Genomic DNA, 15,709 nt, shown 5'->3' with positions numbered 1-15,709 from the left:
GTAGTAGTAATACTAGTAGCCATGTGGTCCATTGTTAATCTAAAAATATTGATTATAGCAGCATTAAAATGGAATATGACCCTTATATGATGCTGTGGGGAACATTATAAAAAAGGCCAAATCCACAAAGAAACGTATGAAGACATGTTTTGCTAAATTGGAAGTGTAAGCTTTGATGAGCTTTTTAACGCAGACCCCCTACACATTCTGCTGCAGCGGGCCTGCCTGGCAGCCTCCTCACCATCTGATCTAATTCACCGTCAGATGGTATGAGGCGGGCAGCTCAGCTTGTTCTTCATCTGTGTCAAGTGACTGGCTGAGCTCGACACATGGCTACAGTGTCTGCCGAAACACATACAGAATAGACATACGCGCATCATTTTACATCTTTAGTTTGACACAGAGAACATAATTCATCCTCTGTGCAAAATGTGATGCACCATAAAGGTTGTGCTTGGTTTAATCCTAGCCTTGAGTAGCAATGGACAAAATGCTAAAAATAAATTGTTTGCGCCTTGTTGCTTTGGAATATTGGACCCGCACCAAAGTAGCCTTTTTAACCGGTTAAGTTGACCCAGTTTGAGTTTGTCAGTGGAGAAATAAACTATTGCATGAAACAGCTGCTACTCCACTGTGACACGACCGTGAGTTCAGCTCAGTTTGTGTGTTTGAACATGTAGAAAATTGATTTTGATCTTATGACATTAATCATTTTCATTGAACTCCAAAGTATTCGGCGCCTGTTTCAAATGTTTAGTCAGTGGGACTGTCACTGTCACACATTATTTTAAATCAGTCCTCTCAGAGTACATTTGGCTTGAATCATATTTATGTAATTGCTTCTTTTTTTTTTTTTAAAGCAGTTGTCATGTTCCCCTCTGTGGCTTAATCATCATAACGACTGGGCTATTTTTGTTTTTGTAGTTGGTCACATCTGTGTCCAGTGTCGAGTGTACGGCCACTTAATTAATCCATTTCACTCATTCAGCTTTCAATGTGCAGTTAACGCATCTGAGGGACTGTATGAAAATTATTAGGGTGGGGATGGGGGATGAGCCTTATGTTTGCCTTTTTAAAAAAGCAAGACCCCCTCCAGTTATTAATATTTAGTTTGGACTTGACTTAGAAAAAAACCCAGAAACGCTCTCCTTCATGAGAAAAAACTGTTTTTAAGCTTAAAAATTATATTTTTTCACATCGCCTGAATTGCACATCAGCAGTGGAATCAGCTATTTTCCAAAATGAACCTACAGTAAACATAAGAAACCTAAACATGCGTCCTGTTTACAGATGAATCCAGTTGAATGAGTGAACATGGTAGAGGCAGGAGCTTTGTAATAGAAGCACAGGTTGGGTCACAACAAACAGGGATGACCTGTTGCTCCGATGGTCCATTACTCTGAAACCCCAATAGTCCTGTTGAACAGCCCATTATCCCACTGCACAGTCTGGTCTTAATATCTTAGGGTTAGGGCGATCGTTTTTTGCTGAAGATAACCTATTAAGGGTAAAACCCTGCCGATTCAGCACCACGGACAGGGCCAGCTGTCATTGAACTAACAGCTACAGGGAGAGAGTGTATTTTCGGAGTAATGGGCGTTTGTTTTCAGGATAACAGGTTGTTCGACGAATGGGCTTTGGGTCAAATGGAACATTTTTTGCACTCTTGAGGTTTCAGATTATAATCAGCTGCTGGAACAATGGCATGGCACCCGCTGAACACGCAATAATTTATAGATTTACTCCGTATTATACATTTGATTTTACCATAAGTTATGTGACAATGCAGAATAAAGCGAAGGCAACTGTTGGCTTGTAAAAAAAAAAAAATGCCTCACCCTTCATAAAGTGTTGAAAATACGTAACACTGCCCACTGTCGGACCCCGCCTCCCGTCTAACCATTTACATACGGTCCCTAAAACCTGCTTTCTCCACTGTGTTGTTTCTGTGCCGTTCCATAAAGATGGATCTACTGTAGTCAGAGTCAATGTAGTCTTGACTCTTCTTTTCCTTTAAAATCACATGTGGTGCTGCAACACATATCAGTATTTAAACAACAACATTTCTCTGCCAAACACTTTAAGAAAACCTGCGGTGCAATACACCTCCAAGAATGTAACTATAAATATCATTAACATGAGGAGACGTGTGGCTGTGTGAGACTTTTGCACAATGTATGATAAGACATGCAGTAAATAAGAGAAGTTAATTATTTTTCTATTGCCGCAATAGACCTCATGATGCTAGAGTATGAACGTGACGTCGAACACAGAGGACACCTCTTCTAAATGTGAAAAAAAAATACCATGAAGGATCTTAAACGAACTGTGACATACACGCAAGACTGTTGAACCCCCAGAAAGAAGCTGGTTTATGTGGTTATGCAAAGACTTTGTATCAAACTCAAGGGTTGTTTTAAATCTTCACCCAACGCTCAAATTGTTTTCCTTCATGCTAGAAACTGTTGAAATTGACGGAAGGTGATTGGAGGATGTGAGGGAAATTGTTTTGCTATCCAAAGAGAGGGAAACTACAGAAGGCGAGCCCTGAATGAAAGGACACAGTGCGTTGTGGTAAATGTTGTGGTGTTCTGATGTACACACTAGAAAACTCTGAATGTCTATCAGTGCTCTCTCGCTCCGTTCTCAGTTCATGTTTGTGTGGCGTTCCTGTTTGGCTCATGAAATTTACTGCTGCGACACACTTCACCGGCAGCACACACCTGCTGTTACTAAAGGGTTAATCTGCAACTGAGTCAGTGGTGTCAGAGCAGGTGCTGGTGAAACACCTGCTGTGACGTCACCGATGCAACAACACCTTAGCCCAGACGCTAACACTGTGTATTGTTTGACACATCTGGCACCACTTTCCAAAAAAGCCCCATTCATTTCAGTTGAAACTGATTTTTATTAATGGTCAGCCAATAATTTACTAATGCTGAATAAGAATTAAACAACTTTTAGGTTACCAGGCTGTGAAAACTCCCATCCCATGTTTTCTAAAAAGAGAAAAGTCTGATTAATGATTTAAAAAGAAAGAAAATAATCGATCAAAAGAAAATATATTACCATCTATTTTGATAACTAATTATTCGTTTCAGTCGTTCTTCAAGCAAAAGTGTCACAAACACATTTCCAGCTTCTTAAATTTAGAGGATTTAGATTTGCTTTACTTTGTCACTAATGACAGTAAATGAAGAGTATTGGACTGTTTGAAGACATCACTTTGGGGAAATTATAATGAGCACCTTTTACTTTATTCACATTTTACAGATGACAATGAATTGATAATGAAAATAATTATTAGCCGCAGCCCTTACGACTGCAGACCTGATGGATCAAAACTCGAAAAAATATAGAAACTGCAATACGGACAAGTAAAATGTCCAAATCAGTTTTTTGATAAAGGTAAAATGTGACCAAACAGAATTATAATGAAGTTATCGAGTGCTGTCCTGGCCTTCAGGTATAAGCAAACATGTTTGTCATCATATTATCATGATTTTAATAGTTTCATCAGTGAAAATGAAAATTGTGACGCAAAAATAATTATTTCTACTCATCGTGAAATCATGTCGCAAACATAATATCTGTCCAAAAAATAATCCCAATATAATTTTTGGATCATATCGTACAGCTCTGCCTGCCACCTCTAATTAACCTCGTTACAGGGCTGCAGCTGATATTCGATTACTTTCATTCTTCATTAATCTGACACCTGTTTTCTATATTAATTGAAAAGTGTGTTAAATTCCAGAAAATGTGCCCACAGCTTTAAGATCACATCTTCATTCATCAAGTATTTAATTTAGATTTATATTAAAGAGGAGGAAAGCAGCAAATGTTTGACATTTGTTTGAAAAATGACTGATTATCAAAATAGTTGCCAAGTAATTGTCGATTGACCAAATGTTCAACTGATTAATCCTGTCACCTCTTTCTTGAATAATGAATAACCATTATTAAAGCCTTTAGATACTTATTTTGAAAGGCCTTATTATAAAGTGGTGCCATATTGTGGATTCTGTCCTACATGCTTCTCTGCAGATCCACAACCGAAACGCCAACATGCTGAGTTTATTTTCTCCTGCTGCACTCGGCACAAGGACGGAGGATTTGTTTGCACTCTTCACATCCACTACTGCCGCCTGCTGTTCAGTTTTACGCATTGCTCCAATTCAGCACCAGCCAAACGCTGGCAGAATAAGCGAGTGGCTGCTAGATCCGCTTCACTCACCAGCCAGAAAAAACAATAGTGATCTACTGTTCGGCTGGTAAATTATGAGAATTCACCAGGCACTTGGTCAGTGGATAAAGAAGTTAATTTGGCACTCTGGTTTTAAGCTCTCTGACTGGAATTAAACTTGGATTAAACATTACATTACATGGTGTGCATGCGTCATTGCACCCTCAATAAACAATAGTTAATAATAAACAATAATGCATTCTTTTTCACGCTGAAAGCACTTTCCACAGGTGTGTGCTCGCTGCCTCGCATTTATTTCTTGAGCCAAACTGTTCATAAAATTAAAACATAACCTTTACAGGCAAATGTATCGATCGTTTGCTCCCCTTCAATTTGAAAATAAATCTGTAATGAAATGTCTCCGGTGTTCTGTTGAATCTAGTTGTTCTTCTCATTTACGCATTTCCAACACGGTGTCAGCTCAACACGGCACAAATGATTGGTTTGGAAATCAGACAACACATGAAACATTTTTATTGAGCATTTTAGATTTATAGGCATTTCAACCGACCTGTATCACAAACAGAAGTATTTCACAGCTGGGCGCAGTCTGTCAAATATTGACAATGCAGCTTTAGCCTGTTCACTTACAAAAATATCTCCACTCGTTTGTTGTGCCTCCCTCCTTTTTTTTTGTTTCTACAGTACAGTTGCTTAAAAAGGAAAGAAAATGAAGCTAAATAAATAGATACCGCTTTAAATAAAAGGTGAAAACTTGGGTTGAATTACATCGCTGCGCTCAAGGTGTCACAGCAGCTACAACGCAGCTGCTTACGGCAGGAGTGACTTATACTGGTATACTTGGTGGTGACCCGTCTGCTCTGTACCTATCGATTCTGATTCGAAAGCAGCAACAATGGAGGCAGTGAGGTTCGTACTGGACATAGCTTTAAACGCTGAGGAAGAGTTAACCTGCGTGGAGGTGGCCGCTAACCTGACTTGTGTTTTGTTCACAATCGGCGCCTGAAACTGGAAGCAGGAAATGTTAAGTACCTCGATCGATATCTCCAATATGTGATCAGCGTTTTGGAAGCGGTGCACGTGAGCTGTTTTGAAGCTGTGGTGACACGGCGACAACTGGACGCAGAGGTATTGTAGTGCTTCAGGTCTCTGTCTCTCTAAAAGACTGAGGAGTAACTATGGGAAAATATTTCAGTGGCGTCTGCCTCTAATAAAAACTCAATTCATATCTTAATTATATGCTGTTGGTTCAGTTTTCAGTCATTTTCTACACAGCGGGAAATTAAAAGTTTTACATAACGTAGGCCCACATCTTTTTTCATTCTTTAGGTCTGAGGTTATTATTCTGTCACCCAACACCTGACAGCATCAGGGCTCATTCCAAATAGACAAAAGAAAAATAATCATTCAAACATTTATAAAACAAAAAGAAAAGGCAAAGATTTTGAAATGGACTCAGTATCTAACTGAGACAGCTGAGTAGGAGGGAAGTACTGCGTGTCAGACTCACTGTGTCAGCCAGAGAACCTTTGAGAGATGGGTCGGAGGGCAGCAATCAGTAACAATCCCGTCTTCTCTCTCACACACACACACACCTTGTGATGTGAATACAGCTCTGATGGAGAGCTACAGTCCTGCCCCGCTCTCCCAGCCTCGCCTCCGTAACCATTATCTTCTCATTCATCACATTGTATGAAAAGTTTAAGGATTTTCCATCCTAAAGTAGCTGGGAATCTAACTAAAAACACTGATTAGTTAGCATTCAACAGCTACATCTCCCATGAGGCTTTAACGTGTAGTAAAGGTTAGACTCCTGGGAAGGGTTTAATAAACTAATACCTAGAAGTCCACGAGAGTTACAGTCTGTAGTGGAGCAGCTAGGAGACGAGGACGGGACTGAAGCTCTCTTTTTAACATGTCAGTTGGACACACACAGAGTCAAAACTACAGTCTCTCTACAGCAACTTTACCAAATTTTACACGTATGTACAGAGGAAACCTGAAAGTCTTTTTTTTCGTCCGATTAAAATCCAGCGTCCGGCTTGATGAACAGGGCAGAGAAGGCAAACGCCAGAAAAACGATCCCTCCAATGATTGTAACTGTGGGAGCAAAAACAAGAAGACAGGAATTTTAATTGTGGGGTGGATTATGAGACAAACAACCCGTGTGTATGTACTTTGTGTTACAGATGAGGGGAAGATTAAACAAGAGCCCAGCCCAGACCAAACACTCGTGACAAGACGAGGCCTTTTTAGAATGTTACAGGGGAAAGTTGCAGCAGCGTGAACTGGCCCGTCTCGGCTCGACTCAAGCCAGCCGATGGTTTGAGAAGGTAATGCACGCACCCCTTTACAACAGCCAATCAGCACCAAGTCAGCTGGGTAAGTCAGTTAAGTCAGTCAAAATGTTACATTTAGAGCTATACTGCTAATTTCACTGCTTTTCTTCTTCTTCCGCACACACATATTTTATTCTTGTGGTTTCATAATTACTAGAAACTCAACTGTAGCGAGCAACTTGTGACTTTGCTCATTTATATTTTAAGACACTGATTATATTCAGCTATACAACAAAGCCTGGAGTTAGAACAGAAGTATAGCCATTGCTGTGGAGATGACACATCAGCTCGTCTGGTTGCGTTGGTGTGAACTGGAAAGTTTTCAAAACGTTGTAGACTGGCACGTTGCAAGCGGTTGCAAGTTTCAACTCGTCTTGTTGCAAAACTAGCAGTGATTTCAAAACCCAAAAAGATGTTCTGTTCCGGTCTGACGTTACACTGAAACCTGCCAACACTGGAGAAGTATCCACTCCAGCAGATCAGATACTGTGTGAAGCAAATTTAAATGATACATGTGCTGAAAAGCGTGTTCAAGTCTGCCAAAGACTAATATCAAATTACTGGTTCATTACTGTTTAACACTTGTTAAACACATAAGACCAGCTCTGTTACTATTGTATTTATTCTCAACCTGACCGGGACTACTGCTCATACTACTTTCAAATTCAAGAATGAGATGTGCTGTGTTTTAAAGCAACTTAGTATATTTAAGGATGAGCTGTAATCATGAAAATATGGCCGAGCAAAACTCCTTTAAAATACAACACCAAAATCAATCCAAACGCGTTCTCACCTGTTCTGACAGATATTTTCTGGGCGATCATTCTCCCTCCTACCACAGCCAGTCCTGTACACATACAGTGTCCAAGTGTACCACCCACTGCAACTCCAAACGGATCCTGGGAATGAAAAAAGTCCCTTTCATGTTGATGCTATGGAAAATGATGTTACCTTTCCTAAATATTTAATCAACAGAGCACTGAGGGGCATGTTTAGTTTGTGATATGGCTCAAATAGATACACAAAGGATTTGTTTTGCACTGTAAATTTAAAACACTCACACATATTCTTTAAGGTATTAAAAACACACAGCATGTGCCTTTAAAATTAATGTAACAAACCTCCCGGGCAGCTAGAATTATAGTGGTCAGCTGCGAGCGGTCCCCCCACTCTGCCAGGAAGGTGAGGGTGAGGGCTTGGATGAAGATGGGTGAAATGAAGTTGTGCCACTTTCCCTGAGGAATTGTAGTCCCTGACCCAGCCTCCACGTCTGGAGTCCCATTGGCCAGCTTGGATCGCTGGAGCTGTACAGATAAACAGATGACACATTGATTTGACTAAAAACAGGTTGTGATGCTCATTAACATATTGAGATATGGGAGTATTTTTAGAACAGCATCATGTTTCACTCTTCTACATACAACATCAGTCACTAGCCATGTAGAAAAATGTCAAGAGCTCCTCCACTCTACAGTGCACGGTACAGTGGCCACTCATAACAGGTAGGAATAGCCAAGATAATGAGAAGCATTTATGACAGCAGATTAGCTGGTCAGGTCATGAGATCTGAGACAGATCTCTTTGGGAAACTTCACTTTAATCCAAAACAACTGTGGCTTGAACAGTAAAACCCTCATTATCCCATGCAGCCTGCTGAAAAAGAAAAATGCCTTAAACACAACTCCAATCTAATTTAAAAAATGCCTCTGATCAGAGTAGTAAAAATGAGTTCAAGGATTATATTTAGATTAATTAATTACACATGAGATTAATTGCTCCCTGCATGTGCAAATACTACATTATCTTCTTCTGAGGGGCAGCAACCCCATGACCAAGTGTAACATTCATCCTGAGTGATCTGTTCACAAGTGGACAGCTCCAACTACAGGTGTGAATGTTCCCAAGATGAACTGAGGCCGCATTTGAGATCTGATCACTCAGATCTGGGCCGCATGTGATCACACTCAAATCGAAGGACTGCTTACTCAACTGACGTCCTCAAAAACAACAAAAAAACAAAACACACACAATACAGCTGTCCGCCTTCACTGTAACGCAGATTGAAGTCTCTTTGAACTGCCAATGTTGACAGCAGATCATTTTGAAACACTGTAAAATCCCCAGACTTCCTTAAAAATTGTGCAATTCTGACAGTTGTTCAGTAAAAAAACAGTAATCTATACTTATTTGTTGTCTGTGAAGAAAGATCCCCAGCCTCCCTTAGAAAAAATTGGAATTTTGTGAGTTTTAGGAGAAACTTTGGGGAATGTCTTTGACTAATCCTTGATTATTTGGGCCTTCTCAGGTCAGTTTGTCCCAGTGTGTTGGCTACTACAGCTGCTCCACCGGTCAGAACAGCATTACGTCTTTGCAAACTGAGAGATGTACGGGTTTATTTGCATATACGGCGGGGAAGTGAGATCTAATCACAAGAGGTCACTCGAGACACATCGTAATGCCAGGTGTAAAGTGACGTACACAGATCTGGTCACTGGTGATCGGATCACCCAGGACGCATGTTAAGGTCAGGTATGAAGAGCCTCCTCCTGGTGAGGAAGTAACGTGAACCATTTTTGAGTCGGGGGGGGAGAGAGGGAAGCGATACTACCAGTCAGAAACAGAACCGATACTGCTTGCACATGTGTTTACTTTATCATAATGGTTAAGTCACACTGGAGTTATCAGCTTGATCTGTCTGAGTTAGGAGTGTAAAAAGTTGACTTACCTCTTCATCCTTCTTCTTGATCTCTGCCTGCACCTCCTCCAGCTCCTCCTGGCCTTCATCCGGACTCATTCTCAGCCCCTCTCTCAGCATGCGTACACCGAAGATGGCAAACAGAGCGGTGGACACATAGTATGTGTAGATTCTAGGGATGATGGTGGTGGCATAGCCAAACAGCACTGGGGGGGGGGGGGGGGGGGGGGGGGGTGGATACAACAATTATTGATTTTCACACAGCAGAAAATGGAGGAATAACTCAATGTGCAGAACTAAAAGTCCAACCTCTACAAACCTGAGAGACAAGTCATGAGTCCCAGGGCCAGCATAGCACCTGCCAGCACGGTGAGACGGTTGTAACGCATGGCCATGATGGCTGCAATGAAAAATGTCTTGTCTCCCAACTCAGAGACGATGATGACAGAGATGGAGGCCACAAAGGCATGGATGAAGCCCAGGTTTCCTTTGCTGGAGTCATCTTCAGAAACTACAGGGCCTACTGGATGGGGACTTGAGGCTTTCTGCAAAATAAAACAGGAACCCAGTGACACACAGTGACAGTCAGCCAAGTTACACACAGTTTATTATGAAAGTCAAACTTGTGTCCTGGTCAGCTGTATGTTCGGGCCGCGTGCTTATAATCACATTATAGGAAATGTAAACAAAACTGGTGGCTACACAATGTCAGCCAACAGTCACGTTATCTTAACTTTCATTCAAATGTTTGCTTTGCTAGCCACGTTTAGAAACGAAAGACTAACTTCACCCTCTTAAGCTGCACCCTGAGCACAACATGAGAGGTGTTAGCATTTGGTGGCTAGCTCGGAGGCGCTAGGGAGCAGCGGCGGCACCGGCGACAGAAACTGCTCGCCTACACACGACGGTACACGTTTTAATTGGCGACAATGAAGTTGGGGCTTTTACCTCTTGCGGGGGCTGCTCCTGGACAGCTGCTTTGTGCTCCTCTGGAACTGCAGCAACTCCGACCGACAACAAAAACACGGCGGCGAGCGGAAACAAGAGGCACATCACATTTCTATCAGCTCGTCCGTTTCCTCCGCCGACCGTGAGAGGCATTGTTGCTTCCAAAAAAAAACACCGACCGAAGACCGTCTCCGCTTTAATTTGCCTTCCGCGAATCACTTAATATCATCGGCAACAAAACTGGCTAACTTCATATTAGCAACCTACACTATTTGAGGGACTCCTTGCTAATACACGTCACGATCACACCGACCGAGCCAGCGCAGGGCGGAAGTTAGAATCTTGCTGCCTCGTTATGGACCAAACGAGGAAGATGATTGGACCGTAAAGGCAGTGACGTAGGAGTGTGTGGTGACGTACGCACAGGGCAGCTCAGTGATTGGACAGTCTTCCTGTCAGTAACCACATCAGGCACGTATAGTTGAAAACGAGTTCAGGCTTGAAAGACATTAAAAAAAATAAAAATCAATTAGGTTATCATGATTTTTTTTTACACTGAGTCATTAAATACACAAATTTAAAAGACTTGAGCTTTAAATATATTAAAATATTATTTGAGAATTAATGTATTTTTATTTGCCAGATGTTTATTCAGTGGTTGCAAGAACCTGTCCACTGCAGTAGTGTTACAATCTGGAGTTATTAATTTACAATAACTAGTAAAACACAACATATATATGCTCTACACACTTTTACAGTTGAAGTTATCGTATCAGTTACAGTTTTATAGCCAATCAAATAAATTGCCATCTAGTGGATTCCTCAAATCCAACTGTAGACTCCAAATATACAGCACACAAAATATGGCTAAATAATTACAATATATCAGTATGCATGAAGTAATTAAACATGAGACAGATTCCACTCCCGTGCTCAGTTTTCTTTTTATTGGCTGTGAGCATTTATTTATCTTGCAACAAGCTTTTATATTGTAGTTTGAAATCACAGGTACAGTACTAAATCATGTCATCCTAATGTTTGTACTGTACTACAGCAGGATATTGTAATTGCAACCATGAGATTTTTTTTATGTTAACAAAATAACTGGTGTTACAATAAACTTATCACATTTCACATGTTAATCAACACACCCAATTATTTCGTCTTTAATTAGAAAAACTTCTCGTTGTACGAATTAAACTGGTGTCATTATACGATCCTATTACGAGACAAATATTCAGTCAAAGCCTCAGTCTGATTTCTCCCAGCGTTCAGAATGAAACTTTTTTGCTAATAAAGAAACATTTTAAAACTGCCTCATTTTATCAACATAACAACTTATTTTACAATGAAATTGTGTTGAAAAATAAAAAATGTGCCATTATTTGATGAATGTAACAGGGTTGCATCAGTATGAGAGTTTCAAGGTACCAAAACTGTTTCACAGTATACAGTATAACAGAATTATTATTTTCATCAGTTACAATGAGCATTCAAGGAATGATAACAGTGTTTTTGGTTGAACAAAAACTTTATAATAATTTCACTAGATATTATGTTCTGACAGACATGAAACTTGATACGATATTGACTCAATAACACTAAATGTACAGGGGACGATAACAGTCAGTTTTCATACCACTGTTTACCTTAAAACGGGTATATTGCTGCAACCCTAGAATGTACCTTACTGACACAAAAACAAGATCTTGCAATGAGCAAGTTATTTATGGTCTCACTCCTTATTTCTTCATATCAGTCTCTCAGAAACAGCTCACCTCTCACCTGGAGAGAGTTTTGCTCACATTCGCATTCGGGAGCTGTCAACTATCTTTAATGTTTTCCTGTTGGCTATTGAGCAGCTTCACTCGGTCCAGAGCACCTTGTCAGTCAATGCCGAGAGAGGAGAGTTTTCAGTCCCACACCTCCAGTTCGACAGACGTGTCTGACATTTTCTCTGACGTTACAGTTCCCAATAAAGAACGTAAACACAAAGTATTCACAGCAAAAATGGTATAAAAGCTTTCCTGTGCCTCGGGTATGACTCATATTTGGTTATATAAAGATCATGACAAAGCTGTGCTGCCAGCGCCTGATTGAAAAAAACATAAAGGACAACAAGCCACCAGGTGAGAGACAGTCCTCCCAAAACCAGGCTCAGTGAGACGTAGATCAGCAGCTCGGCAAAGTAATGCGGGCATGACACCAGCTCGAACCAGCCTCCATTTGGCACTCGGTGAGCCAGCGTCTCCACTGTTCCTGAAAGGACAACAAACAGAAAATACATCAGCCGTTAACTGGAACTGACAGACTGTTACCATTCATATGATTATTATACATCAAAGCTGTACTAATCATTAATTTTATATAGATCACATGTGTAAGGTGAAAGATGTGGCTCATTGTGATAAACCCAAAGAGGATCATTGCCAACTCTGCAGTTTCCCCCAGCTTAACAGAGCCCTCTTGCCCTTTTTAGGTTTTCTGGACAACAACTCGCTCTCAACAACCTGGTTTCTAGGAGCAGCAGGCAGCTGTTTCCAGCAAATAAACCCCTGATTAACTCACTGTACACAACCTTCCCAGCACCAAAAAAATGTCAAATCTTTTTTCTGGTTCCAGCTCATTAAATGTAGCAATAGAGTTGAGTCTTTTGGTTTTGAACTGTTAGTTGGACAAAGGAAGCAATTTTAAGACACCATATTTTTTTTTACATTTTTTTGACAGTTTATAGAGTAAACAATTAATCATTTGCAAAAAAAATAAATTAAAAAAAATTGGCAGATTATTGGATTATTAAAATAATCAATAGTTGCAGTCCTACACAGCAACTTGATACGGTGATACTATGATACCACTGTTTTCAGCTGCCAAAAAAATACATAATTATATAAATACAAATAACTGAACTATGAATTATTTTATGCCTCTTCTTTAGTCAAAGTTGCTTTAACCCTAACCCCCCACAACAATAACAGTTACTATGATGTCCGCTATGATGGATTTCCTGTCATAAGCACTAATCTGAGCTGCTATCTGTTTTGTGTATCCTACCATCCTGAAAAGAAAGCAAACCATTAGTAGTCTGTAGATATCTACAGAATCGAATAATTAGGGTACTTTGGGAAATGGTCGCAGTTATTAAGTATACAACATTTGTAGTAAAAGGCACAAAATACACAGAAGCACTGGTTTTAAGCAAAGACACATGCACAAGCTGACCTGATTTGCCAGTGCGGAGCCTGGCCAGCAGGACCATGGATTGATGCTGCATCAGTGAGCCCCCAAGGAAAAGTGTGATCCCTGCCACATGAAACCAGTCCAACTGAGAGAGGAGAGGTCCAGTCCCTTACAAAGAACAACACAAACATCAACACCACATAGTAGAACCAGCGAATAGTCAATGTATAGAGAAGGGATTTCAGTTTAACCTTTTCCCAGACGGTCCGAGCAGAGCACCGTCAACCCCAGTATGAGGTAATACCCCAGACCGAACACATACTGCACCAAGTGTATGGCTCCATCAGAGAAAACACTGACAAACCGGCACTCCAGCAGCCTCCTGAGGGAGTGGATGCAGAACAGCAGCTGCACCAGCAGAGTAGACAGCTGTGGGACTACAGACAGACAGTGTGAACATCAAACAGCATCAGTGTGACACAGGAAACACGTGCTTTAACACAGCCTACCTTGACTGTTAGTGGTTGGTACACCTGTCAAAAAGTCTAATAGTCCAGTCAGCCATGACGGGAAGGACTGATGCTGAAATGTGAAGTTTAGGTACACGGTAAGGAGAAGACCGTTCCATCCAACAGAGATGGCGTAGAAGTGCCAGAACCACCTGAAGATGAGAGAAACAGTTCTAGTTAACCTGCTTCTCAAAACTGTAAAAACATGTTGTTCAGTTTGCTACAACCACTTTGCTATGTTGGTGTGTCCTATGTGGCCTGTGTAGTGACAGAAATAATAGTGATATATTTTATAAAATAGAAGAAGATGTGTCTTATTTGTGCCATTTAGTAATACAATCAGCATTAGTTTGGAGTCACTGGGTCTCATGACATGGAAGCTATTGAAAAAAAAAAATTGTCTTCTTAAAATATTTTTGCAAATAAGTAAAATAAGTAAGTAAATACATAACACATTAGCAATCAAAATAACTGTGCTACATGAAATCAGTTTAGCATTTTTTTTAATTATCATTTTCACTTATATCATCAAGTCAGCATGAAGAAACATTGTTTTTGTGTAAATCAAACAAACAGTGTAATTTATTGATGGTCCCTAAATCAGCCACCAGAGCAGCGCGAGGCTCTGGGAGGCACCTGACCGACCTCCTGCTGCCAACACTGGGTGAACCTGAGTAAGAGACGCCGCTGGGGGGTATGAACCCCCTAAAACTTCAGTTAAAATGTATCAAAAACTCATAAATTATACATATACGTTATAAATACATTATAATGTAGCTTCTCAGGTTAGCTTAGTTGTTTGTAAGACCACAGTTACCTCTTAGGGACGTCAAACACACGCAGCCACTCGTCTCGTTTAAGGGTCTGTTTTGTTTTTCCGTAGCGGATAAGATCCTGAAATAACACGTACAGACCACATGTTTCATATTTTCTCGGCAGGTACGGTGAGATTTTGTGAGCGCAGAAAGCTAAAAGGAAACATAAAGCTAAAAAAGCCCACAAAACATCAGCAAATCTCCAGCTGCCTGAGCTAAAACTCATCTTCCAGCTCCTCAGCTTGTGGACATTGTTTTGTGCGACGCAGAAAAGAGTCCGTCGGGAAACGTTCGCAACAGTTCCGGATGAAATATGAAGGCAGGAAATGCCATGAAATGATTTAATCGTAAGATTAAAACGTTTCCAGTTGATTGTCTAAAATAGGTGTGTTTTTAGTCAGTGTCAATAAGAAGAGTGTTTAACTTCGGACTCAGACTCCAAACAATGTTAGGAAATGATACAGCAGGTGGCAGCACTTGAATCACCACAAGTGGAGCCAACATGTAAGAATGGACCATATGGTCACATGCAATAACCCTACTGCAGTTAAAGCTAATATTTTAGCATTAGCTCATATATTTTAATGGCTATTCATCTTCATGAAACGTTTATGTGTATGTGTCGCCATGCATTTCTAAATCTGCAGTTTGACTTTGAATTTACAACGTTAAATGCATTATACGTGATTATTTTCATCGTCAACAATCTGTCAAGTTGGCTATCAGAACCCAGACATATTTAGTCTAATGTAATTAAAGACAGAAACAAGTGGTAAACATTTGAGAAGCTGAAATTAAGTTTGAACATTTGACCATCTGGTCTCTTTCTTTTGTTAGTAGTTGACCAAACACAAATGTGTATGTATGTATAAACGTATAAACACTCACACATTTACACATACGCACATAGGGCCACAGACCCTCATCATTTTCTTTCTCCATTTATTTTATGTTTTTGATGTTTCATGTAGGCTACCTTATGCTTTACTTGTGCTTATTTTTGTATATTAAAGGAC

At 40.4% G+C, this 15,709-nt stretch overlaps 2 protein-coding genes across 2 annotated transcripts; both read right to left on the bottom strand.

Moving 5' to 3' along the window:
* Positions 1-4,697: 4,697 nt before the first annotated feature.
* tmem165 (transmembrane protein 165) lies at positions 4,698-10,518 on the bottom strand. The gene is made up of 6 exons (XM_073476070.1): positions 10,190-10,518; positions 9,561-9,786; positions 9,272-9,447; positions 7,668-7,850; positions 7,340-7,445; positions 4,698-6,307 (listed from the first exon to the last, which is right to left on the bottom strand). Exons 1-6 carry the CDS (start codon positions 10,340-10,342, stop codon positions 6,231-6,233), a joined length of 921 nt encoding a protein of 306 aa, XP_073332171.1. The 5' UTR covers positions 10,343-10,518; the 3' UTR covers positions 4,698-6,230.
* Positions 10,519-11,114: 596 nt separating this feature from the next.
* On the bottom strand, positions 11,115-14,932 carry srd5a3 (steroid 5 alpha-reductase 3). The gene is made up of 5 exons (XM_073476406.1): positions 14,696-14,932; positions 13,879-14,030; positions 13,621-13,806; positions 13,412-13,537; positions 11,115-12,448 (listed from the first exon to the last, which is right to left on the bottom strand). Exons 1-5 carry the CDS (start codon positions 14,917-14,919, stop codon positions 12,189-12,191), a joined length of 948 nt encoding a protein of 315 aa, XP_073332507.1. The 5' UTR covers positions 14,920-14,932; the 3' UTR covers positions 11,115-12,188.
* Between the last annotated feature and the right edge of the window lie 777 nt (positions 14,933-15,709).

The sequence above is a fragment of the Pagrus major genome, chromosome 11 (assembly GCF_040436345.1).
Source record: "Pagrus major chromosome 11, Pma_NU_1.0".
In the NCBI taxonomy this organism is placed as follows: domain Eukaryota; kingdom Metazoa; phylum Chordata; class Actinopteri; order Spariformes; family Sparidae; genus Pagrus; species Pagrus major.
The sequence above is the reverse complement of the archived record's forward strand: the minus strand, read 5'-3'. Positions and strand labels throughout refer to the sequence as shown.